This window comes from Ascaphus truei, chromosome 15, assembly GCF_040206685.1.
Source record: "Ascaphus truei isolate aAscTru1 chromosome 15, aAscTru1.hap1, whole genome shotgun sequence".
NCBI lineage: Eukaryota > Metazoa > Chordata > Amphibia > Anura > Ascaphidae > Ascaphus > Ascaphus truei.
Window position 1 is genome coordinate 4,244,598 of NC_134497.1, and position 14,347 is coordinate 4,258,944.

A 14,347-nucleotide genomic window follows, 5' to 3' on the forward strand; every position below is an offset into this window, starting at 1 on the left:
GGGCCTAAAATGTACGGGAATGCCTCAGTGTGGTTCTGCTGGAACGGGTTGGACCGGGCTTTATGGCTTCGCACGGGTTATTAAACATGCTCCAAAATGAGTACGAATTGGAGAAGCACTTTCATGTCCCTGGAACTCAACGAAATGTTGCTGAGATAAAACTGGAGCAGGGGGCGGCCAACCCCAGCGCTCAAGGGCCACCAACAGCTCAGGTTTTAAGGATACCCCTGCTTCAGCACAGGTGGCTCAACATATTGAGCCACCTGTGCTGAAGCAGGAATATCCTTAAAACCTGCCCTGTTGATGGCCCCCGAGGACTGGGGTTGGCCCGCCCCCTGAGCTAGAGATTTAACTTATCAGAAAACTTTTTCGGATTTGGGAATAAAATTGCCTTTTTCTTCCCCGTTTTTCTTTTCTCCTCACCACGTTTCACAGGGAAAAGTTTTCTAAATGTTCTACTTTGCAGAAATACTGCTGTAAAGAAATCAACATTTTGTGCGGGGACTCTTAAATATGGCGCTCGCTCGCAAGCCTCTCCGCCGCTGAAGGAGCTGAGAAATGTTTGCTTCCTTTTGTCACTAAATAGCCACTAAAAGTGGGCATTGTAAGTGTATATTTTGCAATACTGCTTATTATACTACTGTAATTCCAGGTAGCTTTTCGCAAAACCTATGAACCAGAACGGAAACAAACAAGTAGCAATGACAGAGAAAGTCTTCAATCTATTGCCATGTTAACTGATTTTGTGACTCACTGATTTTGGGTCAGTTTCACTGATTTTTAGCATCTACTGTGGTCACCAAAGTCACTATTTTTATATTAAAATGTAGTTCTTATGGGGGGGTCCAGAACATGAAAACTTTTGTCCGTACAGGTTGTCATCTCCGTAACATATGTACAGTTGCATACATGTTGTATGTTGAGTATCTATGTATACCTTTATTTATATAGCGCCATCCATGTACATAGCGCGTCACTGCAGTAACACACCTGACATATAGGAATAAGCGCGTCAGACATAAAAGTAGAAAAAGGAGTCCCTGCCCCGAAGAGCTTACAATTTAACCTGTATGTTAGAAGGTCAGCGGTATATATCCAACATGCACAAATATATATACCTTGCCTGCTTTCACTATAGTGTCGCCCAGCGCACATGGAACTGCGCGAAACTAGCAAAGTATGTGTCAATTAAACCATAAAAATCCTCACAGAGGCTTTATCTAACAGAGAGAGAGAGAGAGAAGGTAAAAAAAAAGGGTTATACAATGTACATCAATAGGTGGGTGGATTAAAAATTAACTCTGCGGACTCCACCCCTAGGAGAACTATAGGCCTTGGAGCTGTGCTAATCTGTGCAGAGGAATATTGCAAATGTAAGGCAGCAGATAGGGGACAGACTGCAAGGCAGCGACGTCTAAGGGCCAATAACCTCCAACTGGTGGAACGAGCCGCTGTTTGCTGATGATAATGAGACTTTCTAAAGCTCTGATAGACATGGACATGGCAGACTACGCTGAAGCGCTGGATCCAGCTTACACCACGCTGGAGTTTGAAAACATGCAGGTGTTGTCCATGGGGAATGGTAAGGCGTCTCTCGTGTCATGCCCGGCGTTCACGTCCAGTGTATCGGAGGCAGCGGGCAGAGAACCCGGGTTCTAACATCTAAATCAGGGGATGGGGCAACTCCAGTCCTCAAGGGCCTCCAGCAGGTCAGGTTTACAGGATATCCCTGCTTCAGCACAGGTGGCTCGATCAGGGGCTCAGTCGAAGACTGCCTGAAGCAGGGATATCCTGAAAACCTGGCCTGTTGGTGGCCCTTGAGGACTGGAGCTGCCAACCCCTGATCTAAATGAAACAAGTGGTGATCTACCCGTGGGTTTTCCATGTTAGATGCCCGGTGCGGAAAGAAAAGGGCGTAATATACATGAATGTGTTTTGCTAAACATACTGGTTTCGTTTCATTTCGTTGAGTAAGAATAATGTTTTGTTTTTATTGATCGTCTTAATTATTGCATTTCTATTTAAGTCCGCCAGTGACCGTTGTGCTTAACAGTATATATTAATATATAATATAAGTGTGTATTGCTCTTTGTGTGTGTGTGTGTGTGTATATATACATACATGCATACATACATACATACATACATACATGCAAACACACACATCTAGAGATAGATAGAGTAGATAGATATAGATAGATAGATAGATAGATAGATAGATAGATAGATAGATAGATAGATAGATACAGTAGATAGATAGATAGATAGATAGATAGATAGATAGATAGATAGATAGATAGATAGATAGATAGATAGATAGATAGATAGATAGATAGATACAATAGATAGATAGATACAATAGATAGATACAATAGATAGATAAGATAGATAGATAGATAGATAGATAGATAGATAGATAGATAGATAGATAGATAGACAGTGGCACTCCGAATGCAGCGATATGGTGCGGTGCATGTTCTATAGAAATCAATAATAAAATGTTGTCAACCGCAAAAGAGTAAACAAAGACCAGCGCTCAGTGGTAATAATGCAAAGAAAACCCTGTATTAAAGCTGGTATACAAGCACACTTAGTCCAACGTTTCGGTCCAGAAAGGACCTTCCTCGGCGGAGTGTATATATAATCACACACACATACATAATTACACACGCACATACACACATGGCTCACAGGCACTCCAATATGAAGAAGTGATTAATTTATTAGTCCGACGTTTCGATTCGCCATACAGTACAACATTTTTTTTATTGTTAACCAGAAATGTCGGCACTATAAATGTATCACTTCTTGGGCCTGTGATTCATGTCTACTTATTATGCCCGGCTACCCCTGCTTTATACAGTACACCCACAACATACCTCTTGGTTTGGGGTGCCTCAATCTTACGGACATATATAGAATATATTTAAATAAATATATATTAATACGTGACGGGCGGCAGAACTAGTCCTGGGCACAGGAGAAGACGGATGTACTGAGCCCCCTTCCTCCGCCAGAATTTCCCTCTGCGCTTCCAACGCAATCCTGTAAGAGGGCCTATGTGTGTGTATTTATGTATGTATATGTATAATATATATATATATTTATTTATTTTTCCCCATGTGATAAGAGCACCAGGCATACAGTAAAAGTAAATGTCGGAATCGATGAATTCATGAGATTTTGTTTTATTGGCAAAGCAAACTTTCAAGCAATCATTGGGTTAAAAAAAAAGCTGCTTTGATTTTCGGAGGCTTGAACACCGAAGATTATCAGCTAATTAGTTGTACAGGTGTAGAAGTGTAGAGATGTACAGGTGTACAAGTGTAGAGATGTACAGGTGGTTGTACAGGTGTACATGTGTACATGTGTACATGTGTACATGTGTAGAGATGTACAGGTGGTTGTACAGGTATACACGTTTAAATTGAGGGACATGCCTGGGTATTTCGGACAGAATGCATGAGAGATTTTGGCCCTCTGTAGAGACGTGTGCATGTGACCCTTTCTACTTAGAGTGTAAGCTCTTCAGGGCAGGGACTCCTTTTCCTAATGTTAGTTCCATATCTGAAGTGCTTATTCCCAGTCTGTGTTATATTATTAGGTTCCGTGTATTACTGCTGTGACGCGCTGTGTACAAGGATGGCGCTATATAAATAAGGATATACATACTGTATATACTTACATTCATTAATAATAGCTTGTTCTTGTAAAGCGCTGCTAGATTTTACGTAGTGCTTTTCAGAGACACTTTGCAGACATACTCCCTGCCCCATAGAGCTTACAATCTATGTTATTTGGTGCCTGAGGCACAGGGAGATAAAGTGACGTCCCCAAGGTCACAAGGAGCCGACACCTGGAATTAAACCAGGTTCCCCTGCTTCACACTCAGTGCCAGTCAGTGTCTTTACTCACTGATCCGCTCCTTCTCCCATATATATATACATACTTACATATATACATACTTTTATATATACTTACATATATACACACATACTTATATATACACACATACTTATACATACTTACATATACATACATACTTACATGTATACATACATACTTACATATACATAGATACTTACATGTATACATACATACTTACATGTATACATACATACTTACATATACATACTTACATGTATACATACATACTTACGTATACATACATACTTACATATACATACATACTTACATGTATACATACATACTTACATGTATACATACATACTTACATGTATACATACATACTTACATATACATACATACTTACTTATACATACATACTTACATGTATACATACATACTTACATATACATACATACTTACATGTATACATACATACTTACATATACATACATATTTACTTATACATACATACTTACTTATACATACATACTTACATGTATACATACATACTTACATATACATACATACTTACGTATACATACATACTTACATGTATACATACATACTTACATATACATACATACTTACATGTATACATACATACTTACATATACATAGATACTTACATGTATACATACATACTTACATATACATACATACTTACGTATACATACATACTTACATATACATACATACTTACATATACATACATACTTACATGTATACATACATACTTACATATACATACATACTTACATGTATACATACATACTTACATATACATAGATACTTACATGTATACATACATACTTACATGTATACATACATACTTACGTATACATACATACTTACGTATACATACATACTTACATATACATACATACTTACATGTATGCATACATACTTACGTATACATACATACTTACATATACATACATACTTACATGTATGCATACATACTTACGTGTATACATACATACTTACATATACATACATACTTACTTATACATACATACTTACATGTATACATACTTACATATACATACATACTTACTTATACATACATACTTACATGTATACATACTTACATATACATACATACTTACATGTATACATACATACTTACATATACATACATACTTACGTATACATACATACTTACATGTATACATACTTACATATACATACATACTTACGTATACATATATACTTACATGTATACATACATACTTACATGTATACATACATACTTACATATACATACTTACGAATGTTTGATATATTTTTAAAGTCCCAAATTTGCAAAGTCTAATATCTCGCTATATAATGGCAGAAACGCTATAGCCGCAGGCTATGCAATGTCGGTGAAAATTGCACGTTTCCTGCTTTTCAAGAGAGGCCCCAAGCGCTTTCTGCTGTGTATACACTGAGTATCCGCGGCACTAACCAGCAGTATGTGCTGTGTATACACTGAGTATCCGCGGCACTAACCAGCAGTATGTGCTGTGTATACACGGAGTATCCGCGGCACTGACCAGCAGTATGTGCTGTGTATACACTGAGTATCCGCGGCACTAACCAGCAGTATGTGCTGTGTATACACTGAGTATCCGCGGCACTAACCAGCAGTATGTGCTGTGTATACACTGAGTATCCGCGGCACTAACCAGCAGTATGTGCTGTGTATACACTGAGTATCCGCGGCACTAACCAGCAGTATGTGCTGTGTATACACTGAGTATCCGCGGCACTAACCAGCAGTATGTGCTGTGTATACACTGAGTATCCGCGGCACTAACCAGCAGTATGTGCTGTGTATGCACTGAGTATCCGCGGCACTAACCAGCAGTATGTGCTGTGTATACACGGAGTATCCGCGGCACTGACCAGCAGTATGTGCTGTGTATACACGGAGTATCCACGGCACTGACCAGCAGTATGTGCTGTGTATACACTGAGTATCCGCGGCACTAACCAGCAGTATGTGCTGTGTATACACGGAGTATCCGCGGCACTAACCAGCAGTATGTGCTGTGTATACACTGAGTATCCGCGGCACTAACCAGCAGTATGTGCTGTGTATACACGGAGTATCCGCGGCACTAACCAGCAGTATGTGCTGTGTATACACTGAGTATCCGCGGCACTAACCAGCAGTATGTGCTGTGTATACACTGAGTATCCGCGGCACTAACCAGCAGTATGTGCTGTGTATACACTGAGTATCCGCGGCACTAACCAGCAGTATGTGCTGTGTATACACTGAGTATCCGCGGCACTAACCAGCGGTATGTGCTGTGTATACACTGAGTATCCGCGGCACTAACCAGCAGTATGTGCTGTGTATGCACTGAGTATCCGCGGCACTAACCAGCAGTATGTGCTGTGTATACACTGAGTATCCGCGGCACTAACCAGCAGTATGTGCTGTGTATACACTGAGTATCCGCGGCACTAACCAGTAGTATGTGCTGTGTATACACTGAGTATCCGCGTTACTGACCAGCAGTATGTGCTGTGTATACACTGAGTATCCGCGGCACTAACCAGCAGTATGTGCTGTGTATACACTGAGTATCCGCGGCACTGACCAGCAGTATGTGCTGTGTATACACGGAGTATCCGCGGCATTAACCAGCAGTATGTGCTGTGTATACACAGAGTATCCGCGGCACTAACCAGCAGTATGTGCTGTGTATACACTGAGTATCCGCGGCACTAACCAGCAGTATGTGCTGTGTATACACTGAGTATCCGCGGCACTAACCAGCAGTATGTGCTGTGTATACACTGAGTATCCGCGGCACTAACCAGCAGTATGTGCTGTGTATACACTGAGTATCCGCGGCACTAACCAGCAGTATGTGCTGTGTATACACTGAGTATCCGCGGCAGTAACCAGCAGTATGTGCTGTGTATACACTGAGTATCCGCGGCACTAACCAGCAGTATGTGCTGTGTATACACTGAGTATCCGCGGCACTAACCAGCAGTATGTGCTGTGTATACACTGAGTATCCGCGGCACTGACCAGCGGTATGTGCTGTGTATACACTGAGTATCCGCGGCACTAACCAGCAGTATGTGCTGTGTATACACTGAGTATCCGCGGCACTAACCAGCAGTATGTGCTGTGTATACACTGAGTATCCGCGGCACTAACCAGCAGTATGTGCTGTGTATACACTGAGTATCCGCGGCACTAACCAGCAGTATGTGCTGTGTATACACTGAGTATCCGCGGCACTAACCAGCAGTATGTGCTGTGTATACACTGAGTATCCGGGCACTAACCAGCAGTATGTGCTGTGTATACACTGAGTATCCGCGGCACTAACCAGCAGTATGTGCTGTGTATACACTGAGTATCCGCGGCACTAACCAGCAGTATGTGCTGTGTATACACTGAGTATCCGCGGCACTAACCAGCAGTATGTGCTGTGTACACACTGAGTATCCGCGGCACTAACCAGCAGTATGTGCTGTGTATACACTGAGTATCCGCGGCACTAACCAGCAGTATGTGCTGTGTATACACTGAGTATCCGCGGCACTAACCAGCAGTATGTGCTGTGTATACACTGAGTATCCGCGGCACTAACCAGCAGTATGTGCTGTGTATACACTGATTATCCGCGGCACTAACCAGCAGTATGTGCTGTGTATACACTGAGTATCCGCGGCACTGACCAGCAGTATGTGCTGTGTATACACTGAGTATCCGCGGCACTAACCAGCAGTATGTGCTGTGTATACACTGAGTATCCGCGGCACTAACCAGCAGTATGTGCTGTGTATACACTGAGTATCCGCGGCACTGACCAGCAGTATGTGCTGTGTATACACTGAGTATCCGCGGCACTCACCAGCGGTATGTGCTGTGTATACACTGAGTATCCGCGGCAGTAACCAGCAGTATGTGCTGTGTATACACTGAGTATCCGCGGCACTAACCAGCAGTATGTGCTGTGTATACACTGAGTATCCGCGGCACTAACCAGCAGTATGTGCTGTGTATACACTGAGTATCCGCGGCACTAACCAGCAGTATGTGCTGTGTATACACTGAGTATCCGCGGCACTAACCAGCAGTATGTGCTGTGTATACACTGAGTATCCGCGGCACTAACCAGCAGTATGTGCTGTTTATACACTGAGTATCCGCGGCAGTAACCAGCAGTATGTGCTGTGTATACACTGAGTATCCGCGGCACTAACCAGCAGTATGTGCTGTGTATACACTGAGTATCCGCGGCACTAACCAGCAGTATGTGCTGTGTATACACTGAGTATCCGCGGCACTGACCAGCGGTATGTGCTGTGTATACACTGAGTATCCGCGGCACTAACCAGCAGTATGTGCTGTGTATACACTGAGTATCCGCGGCACTAACCAGCAGTATGTGCTGTGTATACACTGAGTATCCGCGGCACTAACCAGCAGTATGTGCTGTGTATACACTGAGTATCCGCGGCACTAACCAGCAGTATGTGCTGTGTATACACTGAGTATCCGCGGCACTAACCAGCAGTATGTGCTGTGTATACACTGAGTATCCGGGCACTAACCAGCAGTATGTGCTGTGTATACACTGAGTATCCGCGGCACTAACCAGCAGTATGTGCTGTGTATACACTGAGTATCCGCGGCACTAACCAGCAGTATGTGCTGTGTATACACTGAGTATCCGCGGCACTAACCAGCAGTATGTGCTGTGTATACACTGAGTATCCGCGGCACTAACCAGCAGTATGTGCTGTGTATACACTGAGTATCCGCGGCACTAACCAGCAGTATGTGCTGTGTACACACTGAGTATCCGCGGCACTAACCAGCAGTATGTGCTGTGTATACACTGAGTATCCGCGGCACTAACCAGCAGTATGTGCTGTGTATACACTGAGTATCCGCGGCACTAACCAGCAGTATGTGCTGTGTATACACTGAGTATCCGCGGCACTAACCAGCAGTATGTGCTGTGTATACACTGAGTATCCGCGGCACTAACCAGCAGTATGTGCTGTGTATACACTGATTATCCGCGGCACTAACCAGCAGTATGTGCTGTGTATACACTGAGTATCCGCGGCACTGACCAGCAGTATGTGCTGTGTATACACTGAGTTTCCGCGGCACTAACCAGCAGTATGTGCTGTGTATACACTGAGTATCCGCGGCACTAACCAGCAGTATGTGCTGTGTATACACTGATTATCCGCGGCACTAACCAGCAGTATGTGCTGTGTATACACTGAGTATCCGCGGCACTAACCAGCAGTATGTGCTGTGTATACACTGAGTATCCGCGGCACTGACCAGCAGTATGTGCTGTGTATACACTGAGTATCCGCGGCACTCACCAGCGGTATGTGCTGTGTATACACTGAGTATCCGCGGCAGTAACCAGCAGTATGTGCTGTGTATACACTGAGTATCCGCGGCACTAACCAGCAGTATGTGCTGTGTATACACTGAGTATCCGCGGCACTAACCAGCAGTATGAGCTGTGTATACACTGAGTATCCGCGGCACTAACCAGCAGTATGTGCTGTGTATACACTGAGTATCCGCGGCACTAACCAGCGGTATGTGCTGTGTATACACTGAGTATCCCCGGCACTAACCAGCAGTATGTGCTGTGTATACACTGAGTATCCGCGGCACTAACCAGCAGTATGTGCTGTGTATACACTGAGTATCCGCGGCACTAACCAGCAGTATGTGCTGTGTATACACTGAGTATCCGCGGCACTAACCAGCAGTATGTGCTGTGTATACACTGAGTATCCGCGGCACTAACCGGCAGTATGTGCTGTGTATACACTGAGTATCCGCGGCACTAACCAGCAGTATGTGCTGGGTATACACTGAGTATCCGCGGCACTAACCAGCAGTATGTGCTGTGTATACACTGAGTATCCGCGGCACTAACCAGCAGTATGTGCTGTGTATACACTGAGTATCCGCGGCACTAACCAGCAGTATGTGCTGTGTATACACTGAGTATCCGCGGCACTAACCAGCAGTATGTGCTGTGTATACACTGAGTATCCGCGGCACTAACCAGCAGTATGTGCTGTGTATACACTGAGTATCCGCGGCACTAACCAGCGGTATGTGCTGTGTATACACTGAGTATCCGCGGCACTAACCTGCAGTATGTGCTGTGTATACACTGAGTATCCGCGTTACTGACCAGCAGTATGTGCTGTGTATACACTGAGTATCCGCGGCACTAACCAGCAGTATGTGCTGTGTATACACTGAGTATCCGCAGCACTAACCAGCAGTATGTGCTGTGTATACACTGAGTATCCGCGGCACTAACCTGCAGTATGTGCTGTGTATACACTGAGTATCCGCCTTACTGACCAGCAGTATGTGCTGTGTATACACTGAGTATCCGCGGCACTAACCAGCAGTATGTGCTGTGTATACACTGAGTATCCGCGGCACTAACCAGCAGTATGTGCTGTGTATACACTGAGTATCCGCGGCACTAACCTGCAGTATGTGCTGTGTATACACTGAGTATCCGCGTTACTGACCAGCAGTATGTGCTGTGTATACACTGAGTATCCGCGGCACTAACCAGCAGTATGTGCTGTGTATACACTGAGTATCCGCGGCACTAACCAGCGGTATGTGCTGTGTATACACTGAGTATCCGCGGCACTAACCTGCAGTATGTGCTGTGTATACACTGAGTATCCGCGGCACTAACCAGCAGTATGTGCTGTGTATACACTGAGTATCCGCGGCACTAACCAGCAGTATGTGCTGTGTATACACTGAGTATCCGCGGCACTAACCAGCAGTATGTGCTGTGTATACACTGAGTATCCGCGGCACTAACCAGCAGTATGTGCTGTGTATACACTGAGTATCCGCGTTACTAACCAGCAGTATGTGCTGTGTATACACTGAGTATCCGCGGCACTAACCAGCAGTATGTGCTGTGTATACACTGAGTATCCGCGGCAGTAACCAGCAGTATGTGCTGTGTATACACTGAGTATCCGCGGCACTAACCAGCAGTATGTGCTGTGTATACACTGAGTATCCGCAGCACTAACCAGCAGTATGTGCTGTGTATACACTGAGTATCCGCGGCACTAACCAGCAGTATGTGCTGTGTATACACTGAGTATCCGCGGCACTAACCAGCAGTATGTGCTGTGTATACACTGAGTATCCGCAGCACTAACCAGCAGTATGTGCTGTGTATACACTGAGTATCCGCGGCACTGACCAGCAGTATGTGCTGTGTATACACTGAGTATCCGCGGCACTAACCAGCAGTATGTGCTGTGTATACACTGAGTATCCGCGGCACTAACCAGCAGTATGTGCTGTGTATACACTGAGTATCCGCAGCACTAACCGGCAGTATGTGCTGTGTATACACTGAGTATCCGCGGCACTAACCAGCAGTATGTGCTGTGTATACACTGAGTATCCGGGCACTAACCAGCAGTATGTGCTGTGTATACACTGAGTATCCGCGGCACTAACCAGCAGTATGTGCTGTGTATACACTGAGTATCCGCGGCACTAACCAGCAGTATGTGCTGTGTATACACTGCGTATCCGCGGCACTAACCAGCAGTATGTGCTGTGTATACACTGAGTATCCGCGGCACTAACCAGCAGTATGTGCTGTGTATACACTGAGTATCCGCGGCACTAACCAGCAGTATGTGCTGTGTATGCACTGAGTATCCGCGGCACTAACCAGCAGTATGTGCTGTGTATGCACTGAGTATCCGCGGCACTAACCAGCAGTATGTGCTGTGTATACACTGAGTATCCGCGGCACTAACCAGCAGTATGTGCTGTGTATGCACTGAGTATCCGCGGCACTAACCAGCAGTATGTGCTGTGTATACACTGAGTATCCGCGGCACTAACCAGCAGTATGTGCTGTGTATACACTGAGTATCCGGGCACTAACCAGCAGTATGTGCTGTGTATACACTGAGTATCCGCGGCACTAACCAGCGGTATGTGCTGTGTATACACTGAGTATCCGCGGCACTAACCAGCAGTATGTGCTGTGTATACACTGAGTATCCGCGGCACTAACCAGCAGTATGTGCTGTGTATACACTGAGTATCCGCGGCACTAACCAGCAGTATGTGCTGTGTATACACTGAGTATCCGCGGCACTAACCAGCAGTATGTGCTGTGTATACACGGAGTATCCGCGGCACTAACCAGCAGTATGTGCTGTGTATACACTGAGTATCCGCGGCACTAACCAGCGGTATGTGCTGTGTATACACTGAGTATCCGCGGCACTAACCAGCAGTATGTGCTGTGTATACACGGAGTATCCGCGGCAGTAACCAGCAGTATGTGCTGTGTATACACGGAGTATCCGCGTTACTAACCAGCAGTATGTGCTGTGTATACACTGAGTATCCGCGGCACTAACCAGCAGTATGTGCTGTGTATACACTGAGTATCCGCGGCACTAACCAGCAGTATGTGCTGTGTATACACTGAGTATCCGCGTTACTAACCAGCAGTATGTGCTGTGTATACACTGAGTATCCGCGGCACTAACCAGCAGTATGTGCTGTGTATACACTGAGTATCCGCGGCACTAACCAGCAGTATGTGCTGTGTATACACTGAGTATCCGCGGCACTAACCAGCAGTATGTGCTGTGTATACACGGAGTATCCGCGGCACTAACCAGCAGTATGTGCTGTGTATACACTGAGTATCCGCGGCACTAACCAGCAGTATGTGCTGTGTATGCACTGAGTATCCGCGGCACTAACCAGCAGTATGTGCTGTGTATGCACTGAGTATCCGCGGCACTAACCAGCAGTATGTGCTGTGTATACACTGAGTATCCGCGGCACTAACCAGCGGTATGTGCTGTGTATACACTGAGTATCCGCGGCACTAACCGGCAGTATGTGCTGTGTATACACTGAGTATCCGCGTTACTGACCAGCAGTATGTGCTGTGTATACACTGAGTATCCGCGGCACTAACCAGCAGTATGTGCTGTGTATACACTGAGTATCCGCAGCACTAACCAGCAGTATGTGCTGTGTATACACTGAGTATCCGCGGCACTAACCAGCAGTATGTGCTGTGTATACACTGAGTATCCGCGGCAGTAACCAGCAGTATGTGCTGTGTATACACTGAGTATCCGCGGCACTAACCAGCAGTATGTGCTGTGTATACACTGAGTATCCGCGGCACTAACCAGCAGTATGTGCTGTGTATACACTGAGTATCCGCGTTACTAACCAGCAGTATGTGCTGTGTATACACTGAGTATCCGCGGCACTAACCAGCAGTATGTGCTGTGTATACACTGAGTATCCGCAGCACTAACCAGCAGTATGTGCTGTGTATACACTGAGTATCCGCGGCACTAACCAGCAGTATGTGCTGTGTATACACTGAGTATCCGCGGCACTAACCAGCAGTATGTGCTGTGTATACACTGAGTATCCGCGGCAGTAACCAGCAGTATGTGCTGTGTATACACTGAGTATTCGCGGCACTAACCAGCAGTATGTGCTGTGTATACACTGAGTATCCGCGGCACTAACCAGCAGTATGTGCTCTGTATACACTGAGTATCCGCGGCACTAACCAGCAGTATGTGCTGTGTATACACTGAGTATCCGCGGCACTAACCAGCAGTATGTGCTGTGTATACACTGAGTATCCGCGGCACTAACCAGCAGAATGTGCTGTGTATACACTGAGTATCCGCGGCACTAACCAGCAGTATGTGCTGTGTATACACTGAGTATCTGCGGCACTAACCAGCAGTATGTGCTGTGTATACACTGAGTATCCGCGGCACTAACCAGCAGTATGTGCTGTGTATACACTGAGTATCCGCGGCACTAACCAGCAGTATGTGCTGTGTATGCACTGAGTATCCGCGGCACTAACCAGCAGTATGTGCTGTGTATACACTGAGTATCCGCAGCACTAACCAGCAGTATGTGCTGTGTATGCACTGAGTATCCGCGGCACTAACCAGCAGTATGTGCTGTGTATACACTGAGTATCCGCGGCACTAACCAGCAGTATGTGCTGTGTATACACTGAGTATCCGCGGCACTAACCTGCAGTATGTGCTGTGTATACACTGAGTATCCGCGGCACTAACCAGCAGTATGTGCTGTGTATACACTGAGTATCAGCGGCACTAACCAGCAGTATGTGCTGTGTATACACTGAGTATCCGCGGCACTAACCAGCAGTATGTGCTGTGTATACACTGAGTATCCGCGGCACTAACCAGCAGTATGTGCTGTGTATACACTGAGTATCCGCGGCACTAACCAGCAGTATGTGCTGTGTATACACTGAGTATCCGCGGCACTAACCAGCAGTATGTGCTGTGTATACACTGAGTATCCGCGGCACTAACCAGCAGTATGTGCTGTGTAT

The 14,347-nt window shown here is 45.5% G+C and overlaps 1 protein-coding gene across 2 annotated transcripts in view; it reads left to right on the forward strand.

Annotated features, from left to right (window-relative positions):
- Window positions 1-14,347, forward strand: part of HNF4A (hepatocyte nuclear factor 4 alpha) — a 130,482-nt gene that overhangs the window by 62,981 nt on the left and 53,154 nt on the right. The window contains exon 1 of one of the 2 annotated variants that reach the window (XM_075571309.1): window positions 1,368-1,582. The exons of the other annotated variant lie outside the window; for it this stretch is intronic. Coding sequence (XP_075427424.1) covers window positions 1,462-1,582 — 121 coding nt within the window. The 5' untranslated portion in view covers window positions 1,368-1,461. Of the gene's footprint in view, window positions 1-1,367; window positions 1,583-14,347 lie in introns of those variants that run through there. 2 annotated transcript variants of the gene reach the window in all.